The following is a 14058-nucleotide window of genomic DNA, read 5'->3' as shown; positions in this document are numbered from 1 at the left end:
TATATCCGTTAATCAGACCAACTTTTTCAGGACAAAAGATAATAATGACTTCCTGGACCGATAAGTAAACTAAGGTCAAACATAAGATAATAATAGCAAACGCTAGGGGGCAAAAAAATCTTCCCTTTGAGCTGTGGACCCAATACCCACATTGGTTTAGACCAAACCTTCCCCCCGCATTTTTCAGTCAAATAGACCAATCCACGACCCACTGCCCAATTTGGACGCTACTTATTCCGCCTCCGTTAGCCAGAGGCGAACAACAAGAAACTTGAAAAGCAAACAAAGAAGAAACTTTAAAAACAGGCTGCCAAACATTCATCAACTACCCTCAACTTCCTTAGTACTAACATAAATGATACTCTCAAAAGTCAAAACATTTATTAAAAGAAAAAAGGGGAAACTTTACTTTTTGCACCCCCTTTTCTTTAATTTTAGCTCTTGAACTAGTCTTTTTTTCTCTCTCAGTTAGAAAACCACCAGCTAAGCAGAACACATGATGTGGGTCCCCTTCTTTTCTTGTTGTTGAAAGTCTGATCAGGGTAGTTGGTATTGAAATTGTTGATTTGAGGAGTTTTCAAAGTAGCAACTTTAGACATTTCAAGATTCAAGAATGTGGAGGAATCTTGGAGCTTCTGCTGATTCATTCTATCAAGTTCGTCCTGAGTGTACTGATGATGTTCCAGAAACCAAGTTTAGAATCAAGGTAATTGGCATTTTCTGCACATATATTATCATAATTATACCACACATTTTGTCTGTTGAGGTAAAGGCTTGAATTGTTGATGATTTTGAGATAATGAGAGCATTTCAAATATTTGGAAAAAAGGTTGACTTGTAGTCATGTTGTTTTGAAACAGAAAGAGATTTGGATGAATGATTTTGCTTTTCTGGGATAAATCCCTCTTAGTTAGATCCACATCTTTGGATTGTACATAGGGACCATTAATGCAATAAACATACTAATTTGGAAATGTAAAAGCTTAAAAGAAATACATAAGTTTTTTCCTTAGAGTAAAAGCTCAATCCCAAGCTAATTGTGGTCTGACATATGAATCCTTACTATCCATTTTGCTTCATTTGGAGCTGTTTCATTCCAATATTTTGTTTAAGTCCTCTATCACTTTGAAGTTTCTATATTCTCGACTAACATATATGATACAAATCTCTAACAAGAGTAAAAAGACTGTATTGGACTTAAAATAAACTTTCTAACACGTCTAAACCTTAATTCCAACTTAGCAAAAAAAAAATTATATGGATCTTTTTCTTCCATTGTGTTATACTTTTCGCTAATTCTGCATAAATTCTATGCCATTTTATGTCTTTCAAAATAACTTACTTCGTTGTGATTTTAGGCTTGCCCTTGTTCCCTTTTAATACCTTCAATTATCATGGTCTTCCAATTTTGTTATTTAGTAGTGTCCATATGTGATCCTTGCATCAGTGAGATTTTGTGGCTTAATGTCCAAAGCATGCTTCTTTTTATGTTTTATGAAAAAGAAATTATTGTATGTTTACCACCGCAATAAGCTTGTTTAATTCGTAATATGAGGGTCTGATACATATTCAATTTTATAAGATTGGTTAAAAACTCTATTGATATTTCTATTACTATAATCTGATGGATTCATACAAGACTGGATACGAGAAGAAATCACCATAGATAGAGTTGCAAGTAGCACAGATAGAGGACAAAATTTTAGAAGGTCTCCTGAGATGGTTGGATTATGTCTCACATAGACCTCAAACCGTATCGATGTAGAGGTGAGGTATGCTTGAAGGTACTAGAAGGGGATGGACTAGATCTAGAATCATATGGAGGAATGTTATCTTAAAAAACTGCCGATCTTTCGGAATCAATGCAGACTTAACGAAGAATAAAATATAATGAACATAATGATCTATCTAAATGATACCAACTAGTTGTGATTCTTTGATAAGTCAGATTCATTTATATGCACCAAGTTGGTGAGAGTATTTACCGAGTTTGTGGCATATATATTGAGCTCCTAAAAAGTAACAACTATCTTTCTCCAATTCAACCAGCACTTGTTAGCTATAAACTTCCAACTACATGTACGTAAAGGCTCCGAAAAATCTAACCAAATATCGTAGTTGTTTTTACACTTAAGTTAGATCCGATATTTGCAAGGAATCTTTTTATCTTGTTAAAAACTTGTATGTCAATGTAATGAGAATTGTGAGATTTAGTGAACCTCTAGCTTTAGAGAATTCCTGAACACTCTGGACTTAATGAGTCCGTATAGAGTGTAACAAATACAAAAGATTCATATGATGACCTCAGCTTGGTTTGGTATTGAGGCGTGATTGATTGATTGATTGAATGAATTGAATGCCTTACTGCATATCCTTGTCACCCTGCTTTTGTATATTTGGCCTCATATTTATTATCTAATGATCTACTTATTCAGGTCGGGAAAACCCTTAGTGCAAGAAGATGGCATGCTGCATTTACCCCAGAAGGTTATCTTGACATAGGCAATGTACTTAGTCGAATTTGTCATGGGGTAAGGTCGACTTCATGATTTTAAAGTCGCTGTAGTTTTATGTGCCATATGATTCATGAATATTGCTATCCTGCATTTTTACCATCTTGACTATTTGATGCTTGTTCTTTGTTGGACTGATTAAAATAACTTGTCTGACATAATCCTAGTCTGTCTTAAACCATTTTTGGCAAGTTAATAAGTGCACCAGAATGTTAAGCATCAAGTATCTGTGGCTTTTAGGGAATTCATCCATCAATTAGAGGTGAAGTTTGGGAGTTTTTACTGGGTTGTTATGATCCAAGGAGCACATTTGAAGAACGAGAGCAGTTACGACAACATCGGAGGTATTTTACTCTCTTTTTTAAGCAAGTATAAATAAATTCAGACAACAGTTAAATGTTAGCAAACTATGTCTTTCATCATCCTAAGCTAGTTACTTGACATGAGAAGAATTACAATAAAAGTTATTGTTCTAGGTGACTTGAGAAATTTTGTTTTCAGCTGCTCTCGAGATCTAGGCTTTGGAAGCCGCTCCAAATGGAATAGTGTCATCATCAACTAACCCATCTTATACAGATGAGGAAACCTGTAAATAGATGCTAATTTACAGTTAGATGTTGAGACTTAATTCATATTTGTATCCCTAAATTAGTGAGCATGTTCTTTTCGTTGTAAAATATGCACTCGTCTTTACTGCTTCAAATGTTGCATACTGGAATACTTTTTACTCCTTGTGTGGATTCTTAAGCTCTGTGGTTCCCAAAGACTCATATCCGAAGATTTACGTTTTGCAAATTTTGTATCTATGATTCAGCTTCTGGCAAATTATCTTCACATGTGAATTTGATAATACTTTGCCATTCGACAGTATATATCAATACTGACCCATGTCTTCTGGACACACATTTCTTGTACATATTCAGGGTACAGTATGCTGCATTGAAAGAAGAATGCCGCACAATGTTTCCCTTGATTGGAAGTGGTCGGTTTATTTCTGCACCTGTTATCACTGAAGACGGTGATCCTGTTCTAGATCCTATAGTTCTTCAAGAGTTAAATGCAGCAGAAGTATCAACTTCAGTTGGTCAAATTGGTAACCCTTAATATGTTCAGATTCCAAGTAGTGTGCTTTCTTTTCTTCTTCCTCTCTGTCTTCCTGTTGTTTTGGTGGTAGAGTTTTTGGATGCAGTATAAGTGACAATTTGCTTGGACGGTGTGCAATTACAGGTGCTTCTGGTGGTTTTGAAATGGTAAAGGAGCACGATAAAAGTGTAATCCAGTGGAAACTCTCATTACACCAGATAGGTTGGTCACATATACAGATTGCACGCACTTGTCTCTTATCATGCCAATCTATATAATACATGCATCTATAGACGTTTTTTTGGGTTTTGGCAAGTTGTGTACTGATTTTGGATTCACTATGGATTTATCTTATTAATTTGGAGATCACTTCCATTTTCTTACTTTCACAATGAATTTCTCTTTTTCCATGCGTTAGCCTTTCAACCTTGAATTCGTAATTATGCTAGGGTTGGATGTGATTCGCACCGACAGGACCCTTGTATTTTATGAGAAGCAAGAGAATTTATCAAAGCTCTGGGATATTCTGGCTGTTTATGCTTGGTTTGACAAAGATGTCAGTTATTGTCAAGGTTGGTTATTACAGTATCTTCTTAATATAATTATTCCAGTTTTTTAGCTTCTCTTGATCTTGTAATTGCTTAGCCACAAGTGAGTATGCTCTATAGTAAGGTCAACATTAGTAGTCGTATTAATGATACTAGTTTGAATGTTATAGTGTGTAGTTATATCTTGTTTTTGAATTAATCCTGAGCACTATGCTTAAGTTGACAATCAGTTCCAAAAGCCTCAAAGAAAATTATTTGAGAATCTATGTGCACAGTGTCAAAGTTTCTATATGTTTAAGGTTCCGTCGATAAATTACTCTTGCAAGGGAGGAGATCCATGTTTTACAAATGGTCTTTTTGTGCCTTTTTTCGCTCTAGCTTGCATATTTTTGTCATTGTCAGCATTAACTTTATCATCACAGGGACAATCACCCTTTCTAATTCCTTTCAGTCCATTATTATTTCCTTATACATGATAACAAGCTTATCTCTTATTACTTTAATTTAAAGCAAAAGAACACAAGCTTATCTCTTATTTATTACATCTAACTTGTGCTGAAACTATTTCAAAATTTGATAATGCTGAACAGGAATGAGTGATCTTTGCTCTCCCATGATTATTCTACTTGATGATGAAGCTGATGCATTTTGGTGCTTCGCGCGTATGATGAGGAGACTGGTACATATTATTCATTTCCTGAAAAATCATGAATATCTGCATCATTTTTAAACACAGCTCTTTTGGTTACCTCAACCTGAATTCTAGTATACATCTAGATGTAAAAATAAAAAGGAAATTTCATTTTTGCTCTATCACAATGCTAGCTAGAAATTATGTTGGTCCATGTTTCCATGAGAGAGTGATATTAAAAGGATTATGCCGTCATAATAGCATCTAGAGAAGGCATCAGCGGTGTTGAGTGAGTGAGTGAGGGAGAGAGAGACCAGTTGGTTGCCATGTATTCTGAAAATGAAAATCAACCACTTATAATACCTTGCCCAAGATTATCGTCTTTGTTACAAGCTTTGATATTAGATCAAGGCGCAAGTTTTTTTTCTAAACAAGTTTCATTGATAATGCATCAAGTAGATGCTCAAAATTACAAAAGTGAGCGAAAAGTAGTATGGAGCCAGGATTTCCACTAAGGGGAGTCAAAATATATAGAAGTAAACACATGAAGAAGCCAAAGGAATTCAACATATTTTTTTGTTTGGCAGCCTACCAGCGCCGAACTCTTGACCTAGTGGCATGAAGAGGACTCTTTCAACCACTATGAACAGGAATGGCCAAGGGGATTAAAAATATAGTATATATACATAATAAGATAAAACAATTGACCTATCTACACAGTATAATTTTCCGGCGAAGAGTGTCAATTGACTCCCCTTGGACTAGGAGTTCCGCCCCTGGCGAAAAGAGAGTTACTCCTGTACACTAACTCTCTTTTATGTATCCTAAGAAGCTAACAAAGTAAAAAAAAATGGTTGAAGCTTTTTACAGTATAAAGCCTACAACAACGAAAGGTTTAGAAGGCATCTAGCTTTTAGAATATGTACCAGAGTTGAGACTCCATCAAAGCATCTGCTGTTCCTTTCAGTCCATAAATACCAAAAATGCAAGCTGGTACCATCTGCCATGTTTTCCGGAATGATATGTTGACTTTCCATTGACCTCGACTCCTGTAGGCTTCTCCGATATTATAGGGCATTACTCAGTGTACCCCAAAACCGCAGATGAATAAGCTCCACGCTTCTCTTGCTATTTGACAGTGAAATAGCAGAGTGCTGCAGCCACATATAGTATCTACTGCTCACGGAAAACCCCCTTTTATCAGGTTTTTTCATGTGTTAAACATCTTCCTGTAAGATCTATCCAACCGAAGCAAGCAATTTTGGTTGCAATTTTGACTTTTTAAACTAGCTTCCATGACAATTCTTCTATGAAACTTTTGCTGTTGGACATATTATGGTAGCATTATTTCACAGTGAATGAATTCATAGCAACTGCAGCTCCACACCAGCTTATCTTTCTTGTGAGTAACTGTCACTGCTTCCAGTTTTGCCTAAAGATTAGCCAATTCCTCCCATTCCCAGTCTTGAATGTTTCTTCCGAGCTACCTTCTCTGCATTAATTACAGTAGCATGTGGGGATAAAGTCAAATGATAGAGCTGCTGAAACTCCTCCCCTGAAAGTTTTCTCGATTAGCATCTTTGTTTAAGAATTTTGAATTGTACAGGCTTATCCTTCTAATCCTAAATGCACTATTTAATCAGCAATGTCTCCCTTGATTCCTTTTGCACCAAAACAGTTTCATTTCATTGCCGTTTGAACTGCTATTTATTGTTTATTCCTCTCCACAGAGCTGAGAGAAACACTATTTTGCTTGCATACCTTTTGATGTCTAATAGCATTGAAAAACCTTGCAATTCCTTAGATTCTGATAATTCCACCAGCAATCATATGTTCAATTCCTTCACCCTTTCCATTTGAGCTGAAGTATCTCGCAGATCAGAATAATACTCATAATAATGGAGGACAGAAACAAACATAAATTTGGTAGAAGAATATCTTACTACACCAGAATATTTATTATGATAATATGCCAGGAAACGCTGATGAGCTAGTAAGTTTCCCGTGCAGCATATTTCCTAGCTGTTATACCACTCAGGTTGCGTAAACCTTCAGTGCTTAATTTCCGTGCTTATAGAAATACATTCATAGCTTTGCTTTGTTAAGTATGTTATACACTTTTGTGATTATTGTGATTAATTCTAAGCGTTTTGTCCAATTTCAAAGAGAAGTAATTTCAGATGTACTGGGAATTCTGTCGGAGTGGAGGCGCAGCTGAGTAATCTAGCATCAATAACTCAAGTTGTTGATCCCAAACTTCACCAGCACTTGGGTACCATCTCTCGTTGTACTTAAATACCGAGTCCACTGGAAATTTTTTACTTCATTTTCATCATCTGCTTTTTGGTATTTATGAAAAATTATGTCATACTGACGGAGTAACATGTAGGTCAAGGGAGTTAATGATGCACAATTCTATATGTCCTAGTAATCTTTCACAACTAATTGATCAGACCTCTTTTTTTCATTTAAGTTGAACGTTCAAAACTAGGATAACATTGGAAGTAAAAGAAACCTTCACTAACACTCTGCTCTGGCTGGGCATGTCTTTGAAGAAATCGGCTTAGCAGCTGCTGCTCTTAATTCTGTCAAATTTTAATTATATTAAATTCAATGGTTGAAAAAAAGAGGGGTTGAAAGTGGGAATAGTGCTATTTGTGGCTTACTTCTTAACACAAGCTTCTTTTCAAATTCATTGAATTTTCTTGACTTTCTTGAATTTCCATTATGTTAGAATATCTGGTTTGTATAGAGCTGTAGCTTGGCCATTAATTGGTTTTTACATTGCTTCTCTCTTTTGATGCTTCATCTGGCAAAGTATCATTGAATTTCCTTGTAATATTGGCCCACAGAGACATTAGGCGGAGGTAATTACGTGTTTGCTTTTCGAATGCTCATGGTTTTGTTCCGTCGAGAATTTTCTTTTGCTGATTCGTTGTATCTTTGGGAGGTAAGATTCATCTCCTAATAATGTTTTGCTGATCTGAAGCTGTTATTTAAATGTCTTTTCATTTGGATGCTTGCAAAGCCACTAACAAATTTCCTTTTCTCTCAAATTTTATGATTTTGACCATGATGTTCTTGTTGTCTCTCAAACTTGTCCCCTTTTGCCAACAGATGATGTGGGCCCTGGAATATGATCCCGATTTGTTTCTTATGTATGAAGACCCTGACTTGACTGCTGAAAAATCTGAACGACCAAAAGTAAAGTCAATACGACAGTGTGGGAAATATGAGAGAGAGAACATGAGAAATGGTGGTAAAGGTGCAGAAGCTCCCCTCCCGATTTCTGTGTTCCTAGTGGCTAGTGTGCTGAAGGACAAGAGCGCGAAGTTATCGGAAGCTAGAGGACTGGACGATGTTGTTAAGGTTGGTTTGACAAATACAAACATTTAGGTGCTATTTCGGTCTCCAATTAAAGGATCCCTTTTCCTAGGTGCTACTTAGGAAAATAATTGATTGTACCAAAGATTTGAAATCCACGTGTTTTGTCATGCAACCAATATAGTTGATATTTCAAGTGAAATCTTCAGTTGAATTGATTAGAAGTCCGTGAAAAGTGTCTAAAATCTGAATGACATATGAATTATGGATCTCTAATCTAGGAATGCAGATGAAGTTCTGTAGGTTGTGTTGTTATGTTTTCGGTTATGTGAGTTTTACCTCCTCAATCCCGAGTAAGTTCATTTCTTGCCCATTATGTATTCATACTCTTATCATTTGCTTATTATTTTCAGATCCTGAATAACATTACTGGAAACTTGGACGCGAAAAAGGCATGCAGTAGTGCAATGAAACTTCACAAGAAGTATCTTAAGAAGGTAACTTTTTCATGAAAATGTGTATCCTACCTTTTTGTATGCAACAAGTAATATGAAAGCAGACACATAGTACAGGCAATTATACATCAGATACTGTCATTGTTCTTTTTTTTCTTCTGATAATTGTGATGTCTTGATGTCTGGGTTAGCTTGTGCACACCTCAACTAAATTCACGGGGTACCTACTATCTCCCACCAGAAACTGTCATTCTTGGAGTATTAATATCTTACGATTCTTTTTTGGAAGAAAAGACTGATTACAGTTATAAATAATGCTACTGGTTAAAACAGGCAGCCAACACCAATAGGTAGTCGAGCAGACGCGAATGTCAGTTGATTCAGAAGTCATGGAGCTCGTGTCACGTTCTCAATGAACTTAATGACATTGTTATCACCTCATTGCATTTCAAGGTCTGAAAAGGATCTATATTAATATTTGTTGGCCCTGTCGGTGAACATTAGCTGTTTTTGCTACTGTAGTTTTGATGTGCTAAGACATGGAAAATACCATTCTCGTCTGGTCCCAAGTTGGGACTCTCATTATATATGTGTATATTAGTTCCAAGTTAAATGTCTAAGGGTCTATGTACACAAAGTTACTCTTCCAAAGGTTGTATAATAGATGTTGTAAAACAGCAATTTTATTTTCCATCAAGGAAATAGGAGGATAAATTTTAGCTTTATAACAATCTCATTCATGTTTCAAGAACAGACCATGTTTCAACTTAGTTGTGACTTTTGATGTTCTTTTATGTTGGTTTTAAGATATGTATACAGAATGCTTGAGATAAAATCAAGAGAGGGAAATAGCACGATCGGAGAGGGATTTAAGGAAATAATGAAATTATGGGGCAGAAATAGGAAGGAAAAAAAAACATTGAAATTCCATGTAAATGATTCCTGGCATGTGGCTCACAGAAATTCTAACAACAACAACAACAACAAACCCAATGCAATCCCACGCATTATGTCTGGGGAGGGTAGTGTGTACGCAGACTTTACCCTTGCCTTACGAAGGAAGAGAAGTTGTTTCCGATAGACCCTCGGCTCAAGGCTCACAGAAATTCTCTAACTTCTAAAATAAAAATTCTCTAACTTCTAAAATAAAAATGATCTGGAGGAGACCTATGGAAAGAGCAAATTATTCAATAACATCTCTACAACAAGATTTAATCACCGATACACCTTTTACATTCCACAATTTTTTTAAAAAATAATCATTCATCTGTCTTTCCCAGGTGAAGTATAGTGCTTGACATTCTTTTTCCTAGCAAAAACAAAAAAATTGTACCTAAAATACAACTTTACGACAACAATATCTAAACTATAAGTCAGTTTTCTTTAGAACAAAAGATATGCTATCTGAGGCTGTTGCACTGGAGTGAAGTCTATTGCCACAACACGCCCAAAATGTCCAAATACACTGCCCACAGTGCACAAAACCTAGCAGACGGCGCGACTTTTGTCCATGGCCGATTGGCCAAGCGTGCCAAGGTGCGCCCGAGGCATCTATGGAGCTTACTAGAAGGATCTAGAAGGTTCCAAAGTGCTTCAGAGCATGACGGAAATCTATGTAAGGCCCCAGAGAATTAGATCATCATATTAAGGCATACTTTAAGAAGGTACATTAAGTCTGTTATGATAGTCTGAGGGCATCATAGAAGCCCTTAAGCTGGTGGAACTAGTCCCTGACCAAGGGCGGATTTACATGCATCCCTCCCCCTATTATGTATAGCACTGCAACTTTTCTGAAATATAGTACTTAAATATGTATGTGGGAACCCATACACAAGAGACCACTTCATTGCACTCATTGCGGCGTGCACCTTTATTAACCAGGTCGAGGGGTCGAATCCCCCTCTTGCTTGAAAATATAGCATAAACATATAATGAGCATTACACAGAACCATTACGCAGAAAAGCAAGAACAAATACATTACTTATATCAAACCAGCAGAAAGCCAACATTAGCAAGTTTACTGTTTACAACAACTTAGTTCATAGCAGCATTATTTGGAACCCAAGTATAGTAACTGCGCAGTGATTGATGATGACAATCAGAAACCATGAATCTTGATGTGCTCTTTCTTCACTATTCCAACCTGTTCCCAAAAACCAAAGATTCACAAATCAGCTTTATTACAAACTACACAAATACTACCAACAAACAAATAAAATCGAACTGTAAATTCAATAATGCTAGAAAACGTATCAGTGATGGTGTGAAAGTTGTTTCTTTATTCCGACTTGGGATCAAGAGATTTTCAGAAATAATCACAACAACAAAAAGACTCCCAAGACAGGAAGACCGGAAAAAAAAAATTCTCCCGCATTCAAAATAATAGGGTACCTATTTGTGGTTACCAAACTCAACTAGCTGCTCAAAACTCATATCAGTTCCTAAAATAAAAAAAAAGGCCCCATAATGCAACAGCAAGAACAGAGGATGCTTATCAAGTATTATATAAAAAGTGAAGTCAGACATATGTCCGATACAGGTAGATGGATAACATGCTTTTTCTATGTACCCTCTCATTCAGGTATAATTTTGAACAATAGAAAATAGCCTGCTGGTGGATGTGAAGAACAATTACCTGGACAAGAAATGTTGAAACATTCTTTCGCTGATCACCCTGAAGTTGAATAACCTTCAAAGACAGAAAATACATATGCATTAACACAACAGTGCCATTGCAGAGACGAGATAGAGATCAATATCCATTAACACAAACCTGCCCCAATTCGGGATCCTGGACAACAGTGCCGTTGCAGCAAAATTCTTTCTTGAGATCCTTCAGAATTTTATTGTAGCTGAATTCTTTCTTCAAACCCTGCACAGTTGTCAGGCTTTTCCTACCGTTCCTTTGCTGTATACGGATGTGCACATAATCTTTTGTCCCCGCACCAGAGTTATCAGCATTTGCCTCAGCAAAGGGATCTGAGGCGGACAGCAAAGCACCACAATATTACCAATTATAAAGCATAACTTGAACAATACAGCTCCTCCTAACTAGCAGGCTCATCATCTTTGCACATAAAATATAACCTCTTCTGTACAAGTGCTTACTTGCACGATTAAAAATTTTAAGTCATTTTCTTCTGATTATTCTAAAGTTTTAAGTTAATGAATTGAAAAGATGGCAAGACAGAAATCCACCAAATTGAACCAAATAGGAATGTAAATTGAAGAAGTTGCATACCAAAAGCATTAGGAACTAGGAGGTCGAGATCAGACATGAAACTCGGCTGAAGAATAAGGGTAACAAGAGCACGCGCAACTCTTCAAACTCAGATGCTCAGACCTAGCAAAAAGAGAACCCTTCAGCAGTTAGTACAGCCATCTGTAAGCATAACACATGGGGTATGTGTAAAACAGCGATGCAAGAAAAATCAAGATCAATATATGAAAGGGAAACTAGCGTTTTTTGTCCCTGAAATATCGACAAGTTCTTATTTTGGTCCTTGTGATGCTTGGTTAAGCACATTTAACCTTCAATTAATTGAAATGTACACTTTTGACCCTTCTGCTTGTGAATCTTCACAAAGTTAATACATTAACAACTGTAATACCATAGAGCTGCCCATGCGCTATGTTAAATTTTGTACAGTTAATTTATATTTGAGGGCTATGTAAATAATCTAGATATAACATATTTCCTATGTAAAAAGACCAAAAACACAAATTTTAATTAGTTCAAGGTTAAATATGCTTAGTGAAATACCAAAAGAACAAACCAATAAGTGAGGATCAAAAGTGCATTGATCCCTATATCAAAAGTCCAAACCTCCAATGATAAAAAATGTGTCATCTAAAGGAAAAAACCTTTTTGTTGATAATCAACTAAAAATTCTATCCTTTTTAGGATAAGAGAAATCAAAATTGGAACAAGTAGAATTGGATTTGTAGGGTTATTGTGTAAAAGGAAGAAGGATAAAGCAACCAAAACAACTGAAATACCAATATTAGTGATAAAGATGAACCCTTTAGCACTAATAGGATTGCGAAATCCGTCTAAACACCAATATTTCATAACAAATACAACAATCAAAGGCAAGAAACAAATCAAACAACCAAAATTAGGCCAAGAAAACCAACGGAAATCAATAAAATGAAGAAAATGTAAACTAAAATTCCTAGTTCTTCAAATAAAAATCTAAATTTCTCCGATAAAATACTCAACAAAGAAACACAAAACCAAAATGGATCAGGCCATATTAAATTACCAACAACCCCCTCCCCCCCCCCCAATTGAGCCATCCGGAAATCCAAATTGAATACTTACATCACTTCAATCTAGGTGGACATGATTGTTTGAAACTTGTATTTACGAGATGGATTAAAAGAGGTTCGTGCAAACTGACTCGAATATTATTGTCAGAATTAAAATCAATTTTAAAAAAAAAAAGAGCAAAGAAGATTACCTGATCTGAAGGTTAAGGAGTGGAGATATGAGGATGATTAGAGGAGACCCAAAATTCCGAGCGCGAGAGAGAGTAAAGTCAAGACCAATAAGAATAAAATGTGGTTTCTATGTGAAACGATCGATAGAATATATGTTAGGTCGGTCGCAAATTACGAAACGTAAGTGGAGCTACTATAGGCTGCGTCACGGAGCAGCATACTCCTGTGCGCCCCTTATTAACTTTCACCAACTCCAAGTTGCCTCCCCCCCCCCCCCAAAAAAAACACCCTTTGATATTCGTTTTGTAATTTCAACAAATTATAATTTTATTGCTATTCTAAATATAGTGAGGCGGAGAATGTTATGACCCTTTCCTGAACCAGAATCGGGGGAGGATTAGAGGAAAAGAGAGATCAAAATGTGCCGTCAATAAAGTGAGGGATTTCCATTTTTCCTTCCCCTCACTCCCCCTTTTCAATAAATAAGCTCCTCGGGTCCCTCTTTGACAAGGAAGGAAACGAAATAATCTCAATTTTACGACAAATCCGGTCCGATGGCTGTTCTCCAAAAGAAGAAGTATTCAGTTAAGAATTTTTTTCACTTATAGGGCTTGAATCAGAAAAAATATTTTGAAGAATTAGCCCTAACTTTATGGAAAGTATTTTAAAGAGAAAAAAAAGGTAGTTTAAATTTACTTGTTCGGGAAACTTTTTTATAAAAGAAAGATTGAAATTTTCTTATACCAAAAAAATATGAATCTGGTTAATTGCATTAAGTTTGCTCAGTTGAAGCTTTTGTGACCGAAAGAAACACATTTCTTCGAAGAACAGCCTAAAACCAATTCTTTCAAAATAATTGTTTAAAAACATTTCTCGCGAAATACCTTAAAGAAAACTAACAAGTTACAAGTTTTTGGAGAACGCTTTTGCAAGATTACAGTTTTTAAGATAATGCTTCACAACCAAGTCCCCTCCCCAAAAAAGCTTATTATAACATGGAAAACTTCAGCAATATTATTAATACACTTCAACTGACTTCTTTACCGTTTTAACACTTCAA

The 14058-nt window shown here is 36.0% G+C and overlaps 2 protein-coding genes across 4 annotated transcripts; one reads left to right on the top strand and one right to left on the bottom strand.

The window, feature by feature from the left end:
* Positions 1-443: 443 nt before the first annotated feature.
* On the top strand, positions 444-9305 carry LOC104115694 (rab GTPase-activating protein 22-like). The gene is made up of 12 exons (XM_009626376.4): positions 444-706; positions 2436-2531; positions 2754-2857; positions 3437-3606; positions 3741-3818; positions 4046-4168; positions 4735-4823; positions 6942-7047; positions 7628-7725; positions 7893-8144; positions 8513-8596; positions 8888-9305. Exons 1-12 carry the CDS (start codon positions 614-616, stop codon positions 8906-8908), a joined length of 1314 nt encoding a protein of 437 aa, XP_009624671.1. The 5' UTR covers positions 444-613; the 3' UTR covers positions 8909-9305.
* A 1200-nt stretch (positions 9306-10505) lies between these two features.
* LOC104115702 (protein translation factor SUI1 homolog) lies at positions 10506-13143 on the bottom strand. Of its 3 annotated transcripts, XM_018777452.3 has the most exons (6): positions 13019-13143; positions 11797-11898; positions 11329-11534; positions 11191-11244; positions 10947-10996; positions 10506-10698 (listed from the first exon to the last, which is right to left on the bottom strand). In XM_018777452.3, the coding sequence occupies exons 2-5, from the start codon at positions 11831-11833 to the stop codon at positions 10985-10987; spliced, it is 309 nt and encodes a 102-aa protein (XP_018632968.1). In that variant the 5' UTR covers positions 11834-11898; positions 13019-13143; the 3' UTR covers positions 10506-10698; positions 10947-10984. The 3 variants fall into 3 exon arrangements, with proteins under 3 accessions (XP_018632968.1, XP_009624679.1, XP_070033351.1); XM_009626384.4 differs by lacking the exon at positions 10947-10996; XM_070177250.1 differs by lacking the exon at positions 10947-10996 and having other exon boundaries at positions 11797-11937; positions 13019-13127.
* Positions 13144-14058: the final 915 nt, after the last annotated feature.

Source organism: Nicotiana tomentosiformis, chromosome 6 (genome assembly GCF_000390325.3).
Source record: "Nicotiana tomentosiformis chromosome 6, ASM39032v3, whole genome shotgun sequence".
Lineage (NCBI taxonomy): Eukaryota > Viridiplantae > Streptophyta > Magnoliopsida > Solanales > Solanaceae > Nicotiana > Nicotiana tomentosiformis.
This window is presented reverse-complemented; position numbering and strand designations above follow the sequence as displayed.

What these genes read in the sequence shown, in the direction of transcription:
- LOC104115694 (XM_009626376.4), top strand. Translation starts at nt 614, where the DNA reads ATGTGGAGGAATCTTGGAGCTTCTGCTGATTCATTCTATCAAGTTCGT. An exon ending in AAACCAAGTTTAGAATCAAG is followed by an intron (nt 707 to 2,435) that starts GTAATTGGCATT and finishes CTACTTATTCAG; the next exon opens with GTCGGGAAAACCCTTAGTGC. An exon ending in ACTCTCATTACACCAGATAG is followed by an intron (nt 3,819 to 4,045) that starts GTTGGTCACATA and finishes TAATTATGCTAG; the next exon opens with GGTTGGATGTGATTCGCACC.
- LOC104115702 (XM_009626384.4), bottom strand. Translation starts at nt 11,833, where the DNA reads ATGTCTGATCTCGACCTCCTAGTTCCTAATGCTTTTG. An exon ending in CCTAGTTCCTAATGCTTTTG is followed by an intron (nt 11,535 to 11,796) that starts GTATGCAACTTC and finishes TGTCCGCCTCAG; the next exon opens with ATCCCTTTGCTGAGGCAAAT. An exon ending in AGGATCCCGAATTGGGGCAG is followed by an intron (nt 11,245 to 11,328) that starts GTTTGTGTTAAT and finishes CTGTCTTTGAAG; the next exon opens with GTTATTCAACTTCAGGGTGA.